This window comes from Sylvia atricapilla, chromosome 4, assembly GCF_009819655.1.
Source record: "Sylvia atricapilla isolate bSylAtr1 chromosome 4, bSylAtr1.pri, whole genome shotgun sequence".
Lineage (NCBI taxonomy): Eukaryota > Metazoa > Chordata > Aves > Passeriformes > Sylviidae > Sylvia > Sylvia atricapilla.
The window spans coordinates 486,095-503,117 of record NC_089143.1 but is presented as its reverse complement, the minus strand read 5'-3'; the positions used below and the strand labels follow the sequence as shown (position 1 = coordinate 503,117).

Below are 17,023 nucleotides of genomic sequence, written 5' to 3'. Positions count from 1 at the left end.
AGCGGCGGGAGGCGCCCTGAGGGACCTGAGGGAGCGGAGCGGCGGTGGGCGCCCTGAGGGATCTGAGGGACCTGAGGGACCGGAGGGGCGGTGGGCGCCCTGAGGGATCTGAGGGAGCGGAGCGGCGGTGGGCGCCCTGAGGGACCTGAGGGAGCGGAGCGGCGGTGGGCGCCCTGAGGGACCTGAGGGAGCGGAGCGGCGGTGGGCGCCCTGAGGGATCTGAGGGACCTGAGGGACCGGAGGGGCGGGAGGCGCCCTGAGGGACCGGGGACCTGAGGGATCTGAGGGAGCGGAGCGGCGGTGGGCGCCCTGAGGGGCCGGCGGGACCCGAGCCTAGCTGAGCCAAGGTACAGGTGTCAGCTGCAGTGTCCTAGTTTGTCTTTTTCCTGTGCCCTGCTCGCTGGTGCGTGCTGTGTACATCCCTCCGAACAGAAATATATAACCCCTAGCTTGGTCTGGGCTGAAGAAGTGGGCATTACCGCTTTTGAAGTGAGTGAGCATAATAGCTTGAAGGAACAAAGAATAGTGTGAACTAACGAAGATTTCCTGTTCTCTCCCAAATACAGACACAGAGAAAGCCGATTAGTATCGGGGACGATTTTTCACTAAGTTCATCCTCGGTTTTTATTCAGCAGCATATGCCGAACAGCGAAATGTCTTCGAAGAAGAAACTAAAGAAGAGTGGTAGCAGCCGTAAGGCCGAGGTAAGTTTCGCTAGGCCGGGCAGAACTCACAGAGGCAGTGCTCTGGTTTTGTCAGAACGCTCAGAGGAGGGGAGGTGAAAGGCCTGGAGGAGAAGCCGGAGGAGTGCCGGGGCTCACTGCTTCAGCCTCGGGAGACCATCGGGGCTCAGCTCCTCTCCACAGCCACTGATCTCAGTGTCCCACTGGGGCAGGCTCTGGTCTCTCCTCTCCGGGGACCAAGGGGCGGCCTGAAGGGCTGAGGTTGGGTATTAAAGTTTTTCATGCAGAGGGAGGCTGGGCACTGTGCCAGGCGCACCAGAGCAGTGGTCCCAGCACCAGCGTCCAAGGGCTGTTTGGGCAGTGCTCTTGGGCACAAGGTGTGACTCTTGGGGTGTCCTGTGGGGTCCCTTCCAGTGCAGGATGCTCTGTGTCAGTGTGCAGTCAGGCACTGTCTCTGGATGCACAGGGGTTAATGCAGGGCTGCCTTTGTCCTGGGAGCTGCTGTGCAGTCCCTGCTGGGGCAGGCTTGGGGTGCTGCTCTGGGGTTTTCTTTTTCTCTTTTAGGAGCAGCACAAAATGGACTGTTGTTTCTAAACTTTTGCCTGTTTGAAAGTCAGTCTCATAAAAGAGGTTCTGTAGAGAAAATAGTTGATGTGTGTATTTGTTACTATAATAGAAATGCTGGAGCACTGCTAAGCACTGGTAAAATGAAAAAGCTTCAGAGGTTGGTCTTTTCTGGTTATTATTCACCCTACAGGTAGACACAGAAATTAGTGAGGAAGGTCACTCATGCATTCTGTGAATGGCACACAACTGTTCCATAAACTTGTGTCATTCTCCCTTACCCTTCTGGTTTACAGAAGTGTCTCTGTAATCATTGATTTATAAATTCCACTTTTTTTTTGAAAGTTGTCACTCTATAGCTTTTCAATTTATTAAGGTGAAATTAATTCAATTGGAGAAGGGTGAAAATGTATGTGGTGTAGAGATGAAAGAAAAAATGTTTTAATATCCAAAAAGAGAAAGAAAGACCACAGGTCACAGGTATTAGAGTGTTATAAGATTTCTAAGCTAGTACCCTTTTATGAAATAAGACAAAGCTTGTAGTAGAACACAGTATCAAATAACAGAACATTCACATTTTATACCATCACTTCTCTTGGGGAAAAAAACCCTGTAGCCTGAGACAAAAATATACTTCAAATCCTTATGCCATAGCTTAGGGTGAGTGTATTTCTAGCCAAGTGTTCTTGAAGTTCATTGTCATGTTTGATCTGCTGTACAGCCAAAAATGTGGGTGAAGTGTCTGTTCATTTCATACCCATCCAGGTGCACAAAGCCAACTCCAGCCCTCGCTGGAAATCACGTCCTCTGGAGGAGCCAGACGTCTCCAGGATACTGAAGGTGGCAGAAACAAATCAGCTGGAGGAGCTGGATGATTCCTTTGGTTGGTATTGTCTTGAGTGTCATTTAATGTATGCTTTTCGCAAATAAAACACGTGGGCAAAACACTCGAGGGGCTTACCCAGGAAAAGGGTTTGGTTCTTTGCAAGAGAAAGTAATGGAGAGGAGAGACAGATGGCATTTGGTGTTACTTTCTATAGTTTAGGAAGTAACAGGAGTAATCTGCAGTGTATATACTGACTATTCCACCTTTATGGTCCAAATGGTGGAGTTTCATGCATCATGATATTGCATTTGTGTAAGAACTTACAGTTAAAAAGCAAAGTTCAATAACTTATTCTTCATTAAATTACACAGACTATGAAGTGAAATTTTTGCTATTGTAAGAGTATTCATGGTAGCAGACTTGAACATTTGCAGGAGTGTTGTTCTGCCACATTCAGATGTTACTTAAAAAATAATATAAAGGTGAAGGATTAAAACTACTTCCATGCTTTATATTTGGCTTGTGTAGTGAGGCCTCAATACACAAGAAGAGAATCAGTTTAGGTGGAGTAGATGTTCCTCTGTGTGGAGTCCTCTGTTACATCTGTCTGTGTATTTTTTCTTTTTAGAAAAGCAGTGTAATTAGAAGCTGTAGAGAAAATGTTAAGACCTATTTCTCAACTATAATAGTTATTACTCTGAGAAAATTACAGAAATACAAATGTGACTTAGGAACAGCATTGATAATGACCTGTAAAAACAATTTAGCAAGAAGGCTGTTTGTAGGGCAAGGCTGCATAATGAAAAGCTCTTTTCCTTATTTCTGTGGGATGTATTTAGAGAGTAAAGAGGATGCCCACTGACACTAATGTAAACTAACACAAAAGTTTTGTGGCAGCGTGCTTGAAAAAAGAATTTTATCCTGTGGAAGGCAGGCTAAAACCTTACATTTCTCAGAGTTCTAATCCATTTTGGTAGCTACCTTCAAGAATTCTACATTTACAAATATGCTGTAGCAGCAGGAATTGCCTTCTCCTAGCATCTGCTAAAGCAGCTTAAAATCTGTGTTAAAAAAAAAGAGAGCAGTTGTTTAAATGTGTGGAAGGTTTATGTATGCCATGGCAAAGAGAGACTTGAAACAAACTGTACCAAGTATTTTGCTCTGTGCCATGTGCACACACTGAGCTGCCTTTGGTTTGGGTTCATAAAGAAATAACAGGTGGATGGGTGCAGAAACTATCAAACCTTTCATATATATTTCTCATAGTCCTCCAATAATACCTGTAGTGAGAACTTCCTTTTTGTTAGTTAGCAAACCACAAATATTCTGAATAAATGCTTACTGGCTGGCAGTGCTCATGCCTCAAAAGATGGGAGCAGTGTCCTACAGTTTGTTTTCTCTTTGCAGATCACCCTTTGCACAGCACTGCTGTGGATGCCTATGGGGAGGAGCAGTCACAGAAAGAGGCACTCAGCCGTGTTTTAGCACCACAGAGACAAAACACAGACAGACCATCTGCTGGAAAAAGAGTAAAACTGTCAGCATTTCATTTCATCCTCAGGGTTTAGGTTTAGAGGGGAAAGTGTTCCAGTTAAATTATGTGTAAAAAAGAAAATGATTTTTAAAGTGTTTTAATTGAAATTTTAGTGTATTTCTCGTACGTTAAATCAAATTTGGTTTAAATCTGAAATTTTCTTGTTTAATTCAAGCAAGAGCTTTAATAGTACTTGTATGAGCTGTACAAAATGTTCCCCAGAACACGAGGTTTTGTATATATGGTTGAAGGTCATCCTTCCTCAGAGGGTAGCAGTGTATGTTTTTCTTTTCCCAGTAAAAATCCTCGTCTCTCAAAGCCCTCTGATGGTGATGTTCAGAAACTCAACACAGCTGGTGCTGGGGAGGAGGCCCCTCAGGAGACACTGGTACTGAAAATGTTTCATGGGTATTATCAGTCCATTTCCTTTTAGCTGACTTCATGCCATGCCTGCATTACAGGGTGGGAGGAGAGGAAGATCTTCCATTTGTTTCTTAGTGCTGTTTTAACACTTGATTGTATCCAAAATCAGTCCTCAGGGTATTCCTGTGAGGTGGCTAAGGGCAGTTCTTAAGGCTACAAGTCATCACATCAACTGGGAATATAATAGCCAGGTGTTCCTGGGTCCTGTAGCCTATTCTCTGGCTCACTGGGGGATATATTCTTTCCTTTTTTCAATTATCTTCTTTGTATCTAGAGTATATGTTCTCGAGGAATGGCATACTAGATGGAATATGAATCCTTTGTACTTGTTTGGTATTGGAGCTAAACAGGTTTATGGGAAAAAGAATACCGATAAAACGAATTTTGAATATCTGCTAGAATTAAAAGCCATTCAGTTCTGAATGAGTGGTTTTGAACACTTGCTCCACAATTAGTGTAAAATGCTTTTGGCCCACTAAGCTGCCAGACATACAGCAGAAGTCAACTGTCTGCAGGCTCAAGAGAGTAACAAATGGTGAAAGAAGCTGTGCAGTAGTTGGAACAAGAGGGTTTTATGTATTGAAGTTTATTGGAATTTAACACAGTGTTAGTCTTCCATCAGCAGGCTGGAGGCATGCAGCACTGTTGTACAAGTGCTGCTGTAGTTGTCACCAAGTGTTCCAAGCAGAGGAAGGACTGGGAGGCAATGTGGGTGAGAAGGAAGGTGGGCAGCACTGCTGAGCAGAGCAATCCTGACCCTGGGCAGTGTCTGTGCTGGGCCAAGGCTCCTCAAGGCCCTCAGGGTGTCTGCAGCCCTGCAGTGACCAGGGCTCAGTGACCCTGCAGTGACCAGGGGCTCAGTGACCCTGCAGTGACCAGGACTGAGGGCTCAGTGACCCTGCAGTGACCAGGGCTGAGGGCTCAGTGACCCTGCAGTGACCAGGGGCTCAGTGACCCTGCAGTGACCAGGGCTGAGGGCTCAGTGACCCTGCAGTGACCAGGGCTGAGGGCTCAGTGACCCTGCAGTGACCAGGGGCTCAGTGACCCTGCAGTGACCAGGGGCTCAGTGACCCTGCAGTGACCAGGGCTGAGGGCTCAGTGACCCTGCAGTGACCAGGGGCTCAGTGACCCTGCAGTGACCAGGGGCTCAGTGACCCTGCAGTGACCAGGGCTCAGTGACCCTGCAGTGACCAGGGCTCAGTGACCCTGCAGTGACCAGGGCTGAGGGCTCAGTGACCCTGCAGTGACCAGGGCTCAGTGACCCTGCAGTGACCAGGGCTCAGTGACCCTGCAGTGACCAGGGCTGAGGGCTCAGTGACCCTGCAGTGACCAGGGGCTCAGTGACCCTGCAGTGACCAGGGGCTCAGTGACCCTGCAGTGACCAGGGCTCAGTGTCCCTGCAGTGACCAGGGGCTCAGTGACCCTGCAGTGACCAGGGGCTGAGGGCTCAGTGACCCTGCAGTGACCAGGGGCTGAGGGCTCAGTGACCCTGCAGTGACCAGGGCTCAGTGACCCTGCAGTGACCAGGGGCTCAGTGACCCTGCAGTGACCAGGGCTCAGTGACCCTGCAGTGACCAGGGGCTCAGTGACCCTGCAGTGACCAGGGCTCAGTGACCCTGCAGTGACCAGGGGCTCAGTGACCCTGCAGTGCCCAGGGCTGAGGGCTCAGTGACCCTGCAGTGACCAGGGGCTCAGTGACCCTGCAGTGACCAGGGGCTCAGTGACCCTGCAGTGACCAGGGCTCAGTGACCCTGCAGTGACCAGGGGCTCAGTGACCCTGCAGTGACCAGGGCTCAGTGACCCTGCAGTGACCAGGGGCTCAGTGACCCTGCAGTGCCCAGGGCTGAGGGCTCAGTGACCCTGCAGTGACCAGGGCTCAGTGACCCTGCAGTGACCAGGGGCTCAGTGACCCTGCAGTGACCAGGGGCTCAGTGACCCTGCAGTGACCAGGGCTCAGTGACCCTGCAGTGACCAGGGGCTCAGTGACCCTGCAGTGACCAGGGGCTCAGTGACCCTGCAGTGACCAGGGCTGAGGGCTCAGTGACCCTGCAGTGACCAGGGGCTCAGTGACCCTGCAGTGACCAGGGCTCAGTGACCCTGCAGTGACCAGGGCTCAGTGACCCTGCAGTGACCAGGGGCTCAGTGACCCTGCAGTGACCAGGGCTCAGTGACCCTGCAGTGACCAGGGCTGAGGGCTCAGTGACCCTGCAGTGACCAGGGCTGAGGGCTCAGTGACGCTGCAGTGACCAGGGCTCAGTGACCCTGCAGTGACCAGGGCTCAGTGACCCTGCAGTGACCAGGGCTGAGGGCTCAGTGACCCTGCAGTGACCAGGGCTCAGTGACCCTGCAGTGACCAGGGGCTCAGTGACCCTGCAGTGACCAGGGGCTCAGTGACCCTGCAGTGACCAGGGCTGAGGGCTCAGTGACCCTGCAGTGACCAGGGCTCAGTGACCCTGCAGTGACCAGGGGCTCAGTGACCCTGCAGTGACCAGGGGCTGAGGGCTCAGTGACCCTGCAGTGACCAGGGCTGAGGGCTCAGTGACCCTGCAGTGACCAGGGCTCAGTGACCCTGCAGTGACCAGGGGCTCAGTGACCCTGCAGTGACCAGGGCTCAGTGACCCTGCAGTGACCAGGGCTGAGGGCTCAGTGACCCTGCACTGACCAGGGCTCAGTGACCCTGCAGTGACCAGGGGCTCAGTGACCCTGCAGTGACCAGGGGCTCAGTGACCCTGCAGTGACCAGGGCTCAGTGACCCTGCAGTGACCAGGGGCTCAGTGACCCTGCAGTGACCAGGGGCTCAGTGACCCTGCAGTGACCAGGGCTCAGTGACCCTGCAGTGACCAGGGCTCAGTGACCCTGCAGTGACCAGGGCTGAGGGCTCAGTGACCCTGCAGTGACCAGGGGCTCAGTGACCCTGCAGTGACCAGGGCTCAGTGACCCTGCAGTGACCAGGGCTCAGTGACCCTGCAGTGACCAGGGGCTCAGTGACCCTGCAGTGACCAGGGCTCAGTGACCCTGCAGTGACCAGGGGCTCAGTGACCCTGCAGTGACCAGGGCTGAGGGCTCAGTGACCCTGCAGTGACCAGGGGCTCAGTGACCCTGCAGTGACCAGGGCTGAGGGCTCAGTGACCCTGCAGTGACCAGGGCTCAGTGACCCTGCAGTGACCAGGGGCTCAGTGACCCTGCAGTGACCAGGGCTCAGTGACCCTGCAGTGACCAGCGCTGAGGGCTCAGTGACCCTGCAGTGACCAGGGGCTCAGTGACCCTGCAGTGACCAGGGGCTCAGTGACCCTGCAGTGACCAGGGCTGAGGGCTCAGTGACCCTGCAGTGACCAGGGGCTCAGTGACCCTGCAGTGACCAGGGCTCAGTGACCCTGCAGTGACCAGGGGCTCAGTGACCCTGCAGTGACCAGGGCTCAGTGACCCTGCAGTGACCAGGGCTGAGGGCTCAGTGACCCTGCAGTGACCAGGGCTCAGTGACCGTTCAGTGACCAGGGGCTCAGTGACCCTGCAGCGACCAGGGCTCAGTGACCCTGCAGTGACCAGGGGCTCAGTGACCCTGCAGTGACCAGGGCTCAGTGACCCTGCAGTGACCAGGGCTCAGTGACCGTGCAGTGACCAGGGGCTCAGTGACCGTGCAGTGACCAGGGGCTCAGTGACCGTGCAGTGACCAGGGCTCAGTGACCCTGCAGTGACCAGGGCTCAGTGACCCTGCAGTGACCAGGGCTCAGTGACCCTGCAGTGACCAGGGCTGAGGGCTCAGTGACCCTGCAGTGACCAGGGGCTCAGTGACCCTGCAGTGACCAGGGCTCAGTGACCCTGCAGTGACCAGGGCTCAGTGACCGTGCAGTGACCAGGGCTGAGGGCTCAGTGACCCTGCAGCGACCAGGGCTCAGTGACCTTGCAGTGACCAGGGCTGAGGGCTCAGTGACCCTGCAGTGACCAGGGGCTCAGTGACCCTGCAGTGACCAGGGCTCAGTGACCCTGCAGTGACCAGGGCTGAGGGCTCAGTGACCCTGCAGTGACCAGGGGCTCAGTGACCCTGCAGTGACCAGGGCTCAGTGACCCTGCAGTGACCAGGGCTCAGTGACCCTGCAGTGACCAGGGCTGAGGGCTCAGTGACCCTGCAGTGACCAGGGGCTCAGTGACCCTGCAGTGACCAGGGCTCAGTGACCCTGCAGTGACCAGGGGCTCAGTGACCCTGCAGTGACCAGGGCTCAGTGACCGTGCAGTGACCAGGGCTCAGTGACCCTGCAGTGACCAGGGCTCAGTGACCCTGCAGTGACCAGGGGCTCAGTGACCCTGCAGTGACCAGGGCTCAGTGACCGTGCAGTGACCAGGGCTGAGGGCTCAGTGACCCTGCAGTGACCAGGGCTCAGTGACCCTGCAGTGACCAGGGGCTCAGTGACCCTGCAGTGACCAGGGCTGAGGGCTCAGTGACCCTGCAGTGACCAGGGCTCAGTGACCCTGCAGTGACCAGGGCTCAGTGACCCTGCAGTGACCAGGGGCTCAGTGACCCTGCAGTGACCAGGGCTCAGTGACCCTGCAGTGACCAGGGCTCAGTGACCCTGCAATGACCAGGGCTCAGTGACCCTGCAGTGACCAGGGCTGAGGGCTCAGTGACCGTGCAGTGACCAGGGCTCAGTGACCCTGCAGTGACCAGGGCTGAGGGCTCAGTGACCCTGCAGTGACCAGGGCTCAGTGACCCTGCAGTGACCAGGGGCTCAGTGACCCTGCAGTGACCAGGGGCTCAGTGACCCTGCAGTGACCAGGGCTCAGTGACCCTGCAGTGACCAGGGCTGAGGGCTCAGTGACCCTGCAGTGACCAGGGCTCAGTGACCCTGCAGTGACCAGGGGCTCAGTGACCCTGCAGTGACCAGGGCTCAGTGACCCTGCAGTGACCAGGGCTGAGGGCTCAGTGACCCTGCAGTGACCAGGGGCTCAGTGACCCTGCAGTGACCAGGGCTCAGTGACCGTGCAGTGACCAGGGCTCAGTGACCCTGCAGTGACCAGGGCTCAGTGACCCTGCAGTGACCAGGGGCTCAGTGACCCTGCAGTGACCAGGGCTCAGTGACCCTGCAGTGACCAGGGCTCAGTGACCCTGCAGTGACCAGGGCTCAGTGACCGTGCAGTGACCAGGGCTCAGTGACCCTGCAGTGACCAGGGCTCAGTGACCCTGCAGTGACCAGGGGCTCAGTGACCCTGCAGTGACCAGGGCTCAGTGACCCTGCAGTGACCAGGGCTCAGTGACCCTGCAGTGACCAGGGGCTCAGTGACCCTGCAGTGACCAGGGGCTCAGTGACCCTGCAGTGACCAGGGCTCAGTGACCCTGCAGTGACCAGGGCTGAGGGCTCAGTGACCCTGCAGTGACCAGGGCTCAGTGACCCTGCAGTGACCAGGGGCTCAGTGACCCTGCAGTGACCAGGGCTCAGTGACCCTGCAGTGACCAGGGGCTCAGTGACCCTGCAGTGACCAGGGCTCAGTGACCCTGCAGTGACCAGGGCTGAGGGCTCAGTGACCCTGCAGTGACCAGGGCTCAGTGACCCTGCAGTGACCAGGGCTCAGTGACCCTGCAGTGACCAGGGCTGAGGGCTCAGTGACCCTGCAGTGACCAGGGGCTCGGTGACCCTGCAGTGACCAGGGCTCAGTGACCCTGCAGTGACCAGGGCTGAGGGCTCAGTGACCCTGCAGTGACCAGGGCTCAGTGACCCTGCAGTGACCAGGGCTCAGTGACCCTGCAGTGACCAGGGGCTCGGTGACCCTGCAGTGACCAGGGCTCAGTGACCCTGCAGTGACCAGGGCTCAGTGACCCTGCAGTGACCAGGGCTCAGTGACCCTGCAGTGACCAGGGGCTCAGTGACCCTGCAGTGACCAGGGCTCAGTGACCCTGCAGTGACCAGGGCTCAGTGACCCTGCAGTGACCAGGGCTCAGTGACCCTGCAGTGACCAGGGGCTCAGTGACCCTGCAGTGACCAGGGCTCAGTGACCCTGCAGTGACCAGGGCTCAGTGACCCTGCAGTGACCAGGGGCTCGGTGACCCTGCAGTGACCAGGGGCTGGGGCTGCTGGAACAGGCCAGGGGGAAGGTTACTGAGGCTTCTGTCAGCAAAGGCTTCCTGCATTCTGCCTGATTGTCAGCCTTTAGGGGTTTAGATCAGTACACCTGGGGTTTGTTCTGGAAGTGAATCTGCATTTTTTGTCACAGAACACTCCGAATGCTGCTCAAGTCCAGGCCAAAAAGAAGAAGCCGCCTTCAGAGGAGAGCACATCAGATCCTTCTGGTACAGTATACTTTTTGGAACTCCCACGTAGGTTTTCTTCATTCAAGGACCAAGTTTTTCAATGGTTTTCATTTCTGGAATGCAGCAACACAGTGTTTCTAGAAATGGGAGGTCTTAGTTTCAGTTTCGGTGCAGACCCCCGTTTGATCCCTACCGTTTGTGTCCCTGGATGTGCCTGTTCCTCCCCTGAAGGGCTGAAGCACAGGGGTGTTCCTTAGAGAATTGCTCCAAGTCAGCCTGGTTTCCTCTGGAGGGAAGGCTGCAGCCGTGGCTGGGAGGTGTAGAGGAGTGGGTGTCAGTTCATGCCTTGCTCTGGGAGCCTGGAGCAGCAGGAGTGGGGCAGTGCCCCTGCCTGCAGCACAGACACAGCTGGCAGGGCAAGGACCCTGAGACAGGCAGCTCCTCAGTGGAACAACCTGTCTGTGGTGTCATCCTGCTTTCTTTGGGCAGAACCCAGCACAGACACAGCTGGCAGGGTAAAGACCCTGAGACAGGTACCTCCAGGACACTGGCATTTCTCAGTGGAACAGCCTGTCTGTGGTGTCATCCTGCTTTCTTTGGGCAGAGCCCATCATGGTTTAGTACTAGATTTACTCTGGGACTGTGTGAAGAGACATGGGGCAACTTTTTTTGGAATTGGCTTGTAACACTCTTAAAGATTAAAGGAGTGTATTTGTGTACAGTGGGGTTTTGAGGCGTGTATGGTACTAATAAAAGAACGTATACAAATACAAAAGCTCATGATTCTTTGAGCAATGCAAGTTGCAAATTCAGGCTAATAGTTTTTTAACACAAAACCTCATGTCTATACTATGTGTGTACACTGTGTAGTTTATTATTTAGTTTACTGATGTGTTCCTGGGCTTGCTTGAATCAATAAAGAATAAGAATTAAGTTACATATCATTGATCATTCCAGTTCTAAGGTGTTCCCAGGTAAATCTATCACAGTTGCTCAGGCAGACAGATGAAACAATTTAAATACTCCTCGAATTTCATGTTAAAATACTCATAACTTTTAGGTGGTTATTTTGATGGTGGGCACAAGAGTTTTTCTACTGTTTTACATGTACCTGAATTGTGCAATGCTTGTGTTCATTCTGTTGTTCCAGTGGATAGCCCACATTCTCTGCAGGTTTGGTGTCCCACAAAGCTGAAGAGATCTCCTAGAGATATTACAGAACTGGATGTTGTTCTGGCTGAAGTTGAGAAGATAGCAGCAAATTACAGGTGAATATTCTGCTTTCCCATGACTGGCTATTCAAAGTAGTAAAAAGAAATACCTGTGCTTTTGCTAATGGGCAAAACCACAGGAGTGTAACCATGAAATACTGACCTTAGGGAGTCAGTATTGCAGGATTCTGATGTTGATGATTATTCAGTATCTGATACAAATGTTTCTTGATCGTGATCCTGACATGGTCTCCAGGGATTTGATATTTTTCCAAACATGAACAGTGATCTCAGCTGGTATTTTTCAAGGTAGAAATGAAGCTATTGCTAGTATCTGAAAGATCTGCAGTTGTCCAGCTGTTTAACTTTGGGCTTTATTTGTTACTCAGAGGAAGGGGTTTGGATGAGATTTCCCCTTTACTAAACCAAATATGTCTTGTCCCTCTGACATCTCCAGACAAAGTATAGAATCAAACATTTGCAGAAAGGCTGTCAGTGACTTCTCTTCTGCTTTCAAGGACCAAATCACTGATCTTGTAAGTACACCAGAAATAAAATCAATTTCGTGGTCAGAATACCAATGGTTTTAAATTGCCTTTACACATTTATTTTATCAGCTGTAAGGTTTCCAATCTCTTGTCAGTATAAGTAATACGAAAACACAGTTTGTTTGTGCAGGTTGTGGCTGGCTGCCTCTGTGCAGGCTTTCACAAGAATTGCCTCTAGACACAGCACTGCTGTTATGCAAGTACTTTGTTAAACTGTCACCTTCTGAGAACAGGGAAGCATCCAATAATCCTGAAGTGTTTGTCACATCTAAATCATTATGTGGTAAAACCGGTGAGCTGCATAATTTCAATGAGCATACAGCTGTGTCAAACACTGTTTTAAGAGCTCATTGACTAGACTTTTAAAAGGTTGATTTCATTTTTGTGCTGCCTCAATGACTTCTGAATAACGCCTCTAAGATATTCCAGTGACAATCATCCTTTCTTAATTAACATTTTGAAGATAAATGTAAGATATGAATGAACCACTGCCCACAGTCCTGTGCCAAGTGCTCTGGGGTGACTGATGGAACAGGGAGGGTCACCACCAGGTGACCCACTGTGGTCCCTCCAGCCTCACCTGTTCTGGGATTTGTTGGCTGGGAAAATTAAAGGGATTGTGATGAGTAAAATGAAGTCAGAACTGCAGGAGCTGTGCCAAGTACAATGGCCGAGTACTAAAGCTATAGTTCTGAGGGGTTCATTAGAAGTACAAGTGTTGGAATGACTAGATTTATAAATCTATAGAAAGACACAGAAAAATGATGGTAGGTAGTATCACAGGAATTGGTACAAGGAGTATTACTTGCACAAACTCCTTTTGTGCAACAGTTTTCCTCTGGCATGAGGAGAGAGGAAAGAATCAATACAGAAGCAGTGATGTCCCTTTGAACCAGGGTTTTTTTAAATAAAACCCAAACTTTTTATGTTACTCCAAAGTAATTTTTGCAGGCATGTTCTTAGGAGGATAGTGATGAACTCAACCTGTCAACCTGTAATTCTTCTTTTCTGTAGATAGCAGGAGTCCAGGAATTAAAGGATATGAAGAAAAAAAATGCTAAGGTAAATACATATATATCACTAAATTGTACAGCAGACAGTTGTGGACAGTGGAATGTTGAGAACTTGACTGGAGGAGAAAATAATTGACAGAAAAATATACTGAACTCAGAATCAGCTGCACAGACAGAGGGTAGGGAACCACCAGGGGTTTTCTGGAAAAGTTCTGAGTAGCTGTGGATTGAAAACTCTGGATGTATACTGCTCCATGGTGTAAAAAAGAATGAATGCACATTCGGATGGGTAAGATTTGTGCATGTCAGTTACTCTTTTGGCCTTTTGGTCTGTTTTTTGGTAATGAGTAATGGTGAGGCCTCTGGAGAGCCAGTTAAATAATGGGAGCTAACTTTAACAAAACACTAATTTATATCAAATACAGGAGAGTGGCAAAGATAGCAACCTGTGAGAACAGAATTGGATTGCTTCATTTAAAGAGAGGAAGTCTCAGGCAGCTGCATTCCCTAAACAGAATTTTTGTTCAGATGAAGACAGTTCCTCTCTGCACTTACAACAAGTAGTAATTTGCTGAAAACACACTGGGAATATTGACAGGAGGAGTAAGGGCACAGTGTAAGGGCACAGAAACATTGTACTGGTTTCATCAGGGAGAGGTGAAAGCCCTGCAGAGGAGAGATTTAACAGCAGCTTAGGCACTGTCTGGGTTTCTGCCCAAATTAACATCTTCTGCAGAATTTTCAATGCCAAAAGAGCTTTAACAAAAAAAATCAGCATAAAGCTCATCCTGGGAAGTAGCAATGAATGTGCTAAAGGCTCATTGACTTGAGGTGATCTGGTAAACTGCTCTGCATGTGAAATGAAAACCTTAATACACTCCCAGCATTCACAGCCACTCAGATTTCTCCTTAGTTTGCTTCTTAGAGGTTTGTTTAAAATTAAACTTTAGGTTGCTAAATACAATTTTATTACGAGTTTTGGGTGTTACTTTTTTCTTTTAATTGTATGTTGTATTAAAGAAAGCTTACTTAGTTATAGCAGTCATCCTGAACATACATTTGTATTAATTGGCATTTTTAAACCTAAAACCTCCTAGAGGTCATAAGGATTGAAATCAAAATGTCACAAACTCCTTTTGTATGCTTGTAAAGCCAATGTTTCTTAAGAAAAATTGTAGATGGAGATTAGAGTTTGACATTTTAAACAGCTTTAAATTGTTTCAAGTACAGATGTCAAATATGGCAGTTCAGGTCTGGTATCTTGGAATCTTCCACAATGACAATCAGCATAAAACCTCTGAGAAAAAAAGGCAGTGAAATTTGAGTTGTTTGCCTTGGAAGTTTTAGAAACGGTTTGACAGACTTTGCTCACTGTTTGTTTCAGGCAATGACAAACATCAGAAAGAAAAGGAAGCAACTGCAGCACGTCAGAGAAGAGCTGACTGGGTGTGTTTCTAATTACTGATGCACAGTAATAGCCTGAAGAACTTAAAAGGACTCTGGTATATTTTGGAACTCACAAGAGAAAGTAACTTTTTTTGTTCTTGCATTTTACTTCGATGAAATTACCACTGTCTTGCTTTTTGTTTTTACAAAAGCTCGTGATTACCCCTCCTTGATGTATTTCAGTTGCCCAGACAGTTGTTCTTGCAAGTTCTCTTAGCTAATTAGTTACTGAGGTGTCTCACACCATGTGCATACGAAGACACCAGTGTTATGGTGTGAGCTGCAAAAGTGCTGGAGCACAGATGACAGAGGTGATACAAGGGCTTTGGTTTTGAGCTGGGAGATGGTATTTCACCTCTGCAGGTCGGCAGGAGGTGCTCTTAGTGCATGGTTTGTTCCATTCTCCTGTGGCCACACAATTCCCCTGCTCCAACTTCAGTGTCATTTGGATACACAGCTCAGGAGCTGTGGCTGGAGGAACCATCAGACTTCCCTAAATCCCTTGAGTTGCCACTGAAGCTGCATTTAACATACACCCTGAAGGTGACTGTAGGGAACCCTGGGCTTGGATCCACAAAAACAGGGTGAAAACCTTTTCTCCACGGCCACCAGAGTTTCTCTTTGTAGTACTGTGGACAGAGTTTGCTCAGAGAACTCTTTGAAGCCCCTGAAAGCTGTCTTCACATTCTTATATGTTGTGTCTTAATCCTTTGATCATTTTTAAAAAGCCTTTATTCTGCAACTCTGTTGGATGAAAATCACTGTTAGTGCTCAGTTTTTGGACTGCCACTTTAACAGATCAGGCACTCCAGTTTATTTGGCAGAGGTGTAGGTAGTGTGTAGATACTCAACAGGCTTCAGCACAAGCACTGAACACTGAGCTGCAGGCAGGGCTGTGCAGAAACAGAGCACCTTGTGTTTGAGAACCACACTTTAAAAACTTCAATGCTTAAGAAAGAGTGGCTGCATTGCCAGGCTCAAAAGGCAGGTTGGGTCTTTTTGTGGATTTGGGCTCATGCCCCTGTTTAAGGGATATGCTTGTTCTGCCTAAGCACTATTCCACAGGATCCTCTGTTTGTATTTCTGACCTTTTAATGCCTTCAGAGGAAATAGGGCCATAGGTATTTATGCAATGAATATGCAGATGTAAGCATCCAAGTCTGGATCTTTTTTCAGAGCTGAACCACAACTGACACAACTACAAAGAGAATATGCTGAGGTGCAGGAAAGGAAAACTTCCTTAAGGCAAGCAATTGAATTAATTACTGATTTAAAGGACCTACAGCAAGACTGCTTGGCTTATAGAGAAGAAAACCCCAATGAAAAAGTGGTAGTAAGTACATATTCCTCGTGTGTTTCAGTTTTCTAAGTGTTTTTTAATTTTCATTTATGAGATTTATTTATTACCATCTCCTAAGTAGCAGTGCTTTGTTAATTGTCTTTGTGGAAGTGACTTCAGAGTGACTGCTGAACTTTACTGTAGTACCTCATTCGTGGTTTTGGTCTCACGTTAGAAGCTGAAGAATGCTGGACTTGCTTTCAGGATCCAGGAATTCAAAGGACAGAAATGAAACAGTTGTCCTTAGCTGTAGTTTTTTTATAGAAATTGAAGATTAACAGTGGGACAGAAGTAATTAATTTCTTGTGTTACTGTTCAAAAGTAGGGAATGCTCTGGCACTCCCACGTAAGGTATTGAGTGCTGAGGACAGTGCTGGAGTGTCATGACCAGAGAAAGGTGTGATGTGGCCTTGGAACCCGTTCCTGCTGTGCCCAGGGAGGTGGGACAAGGCTTCTGTGGACAGGATTTCACACCTGCCACGTGTAAGGGAACCCTCACACTGCAGAACATGCTCTGGTTTTGGCTGTTGTTCACCTTAAAAGGTCCTGTTGGGCCAGTTTAGGCAGAGGAAAAATAAATGCTGATATGTAAGTAATCTTTCCAAAAGTTAAAAAGGTTGCCTTGGTAATTTTATTTCCTTGTCAACAGTATGGAGCTTCCAGCCTCCCTGCTCTTCTGCTGGAGTCCCGGAGAGTTCTGGGAGCAGAAAGGCACCTGGAGGGTATCAACAGGAGACTGCAAGAGGCTCTGGCTGTACAAAAAGAGCAGAGAGCAAAGGAAAATTAAGCGCCTTTTTAAGGTTTTCAGACGTTCAGGAACAGTTATTAGAATTGTCAGTATTCAAAGCTTGTTTAATCATTGTTACTCTATTTTGTTTCAGTGTTTAAAAGAAGTCAACAACTTAGAGATTGTATCTTTCTGTTGTCAAACAGTCTCAGAATATCAATGAAAGGAAATAGCAATCACAGTTAATAAAACTTTTGTGTACTCTGAACAATGCTGGGTGTTAATCTTGTGCTATTAAAGTAATCTCGAGAGGAATATATTCATAAAGAGAACAGAGTCTGGTTGAACAAAGATGAATAAACAAATATTTTTATTAAATTTGAAATAAATTTGAAATAAATTAGTTCATCTCATTTATGGAAATAAGAAGTCTGTTTTGTTAGCTTCTCAGTAAAACCTGGACACACA

General features: G+C 49.4%; 1 protein-coding gene across 1 annotated transcript; it reads left to right on the top strand.

Annotated features, from left to right (window-relative positions):
* Positions 1-439: 439 nt before the first annotated feature.
* On the top strand, positions 440-16,826 carry CENPU (centromere protein U). Its single transcript, XM_066316876.1, has 11 exons — positions 440-704; positions 2,013-2,130; positions 3,481-3,610; positions 3,905-3,995; positions 10,235-10,310; positions 11,422-11,539; positions 11,940-12,018; positions 13,045-13,092; positions 14,428-14,489; positions 15,666-15,822; positions 16,478-16,826. The coding sequence occupies exons 1-11, from the start codon at positions 639-641 to the stop codon at positions 16,613-16,615; spliced, it is 1,083 nt and encodes a 360-aa protein (XP_066172973.1). The 5' UTR covers positions 440-638; the 3' UTR covers positions 16,616-16,826.
* The last annotated feature ends 197 nt before the right edge of the window (positions 16,827-17,023 follow it).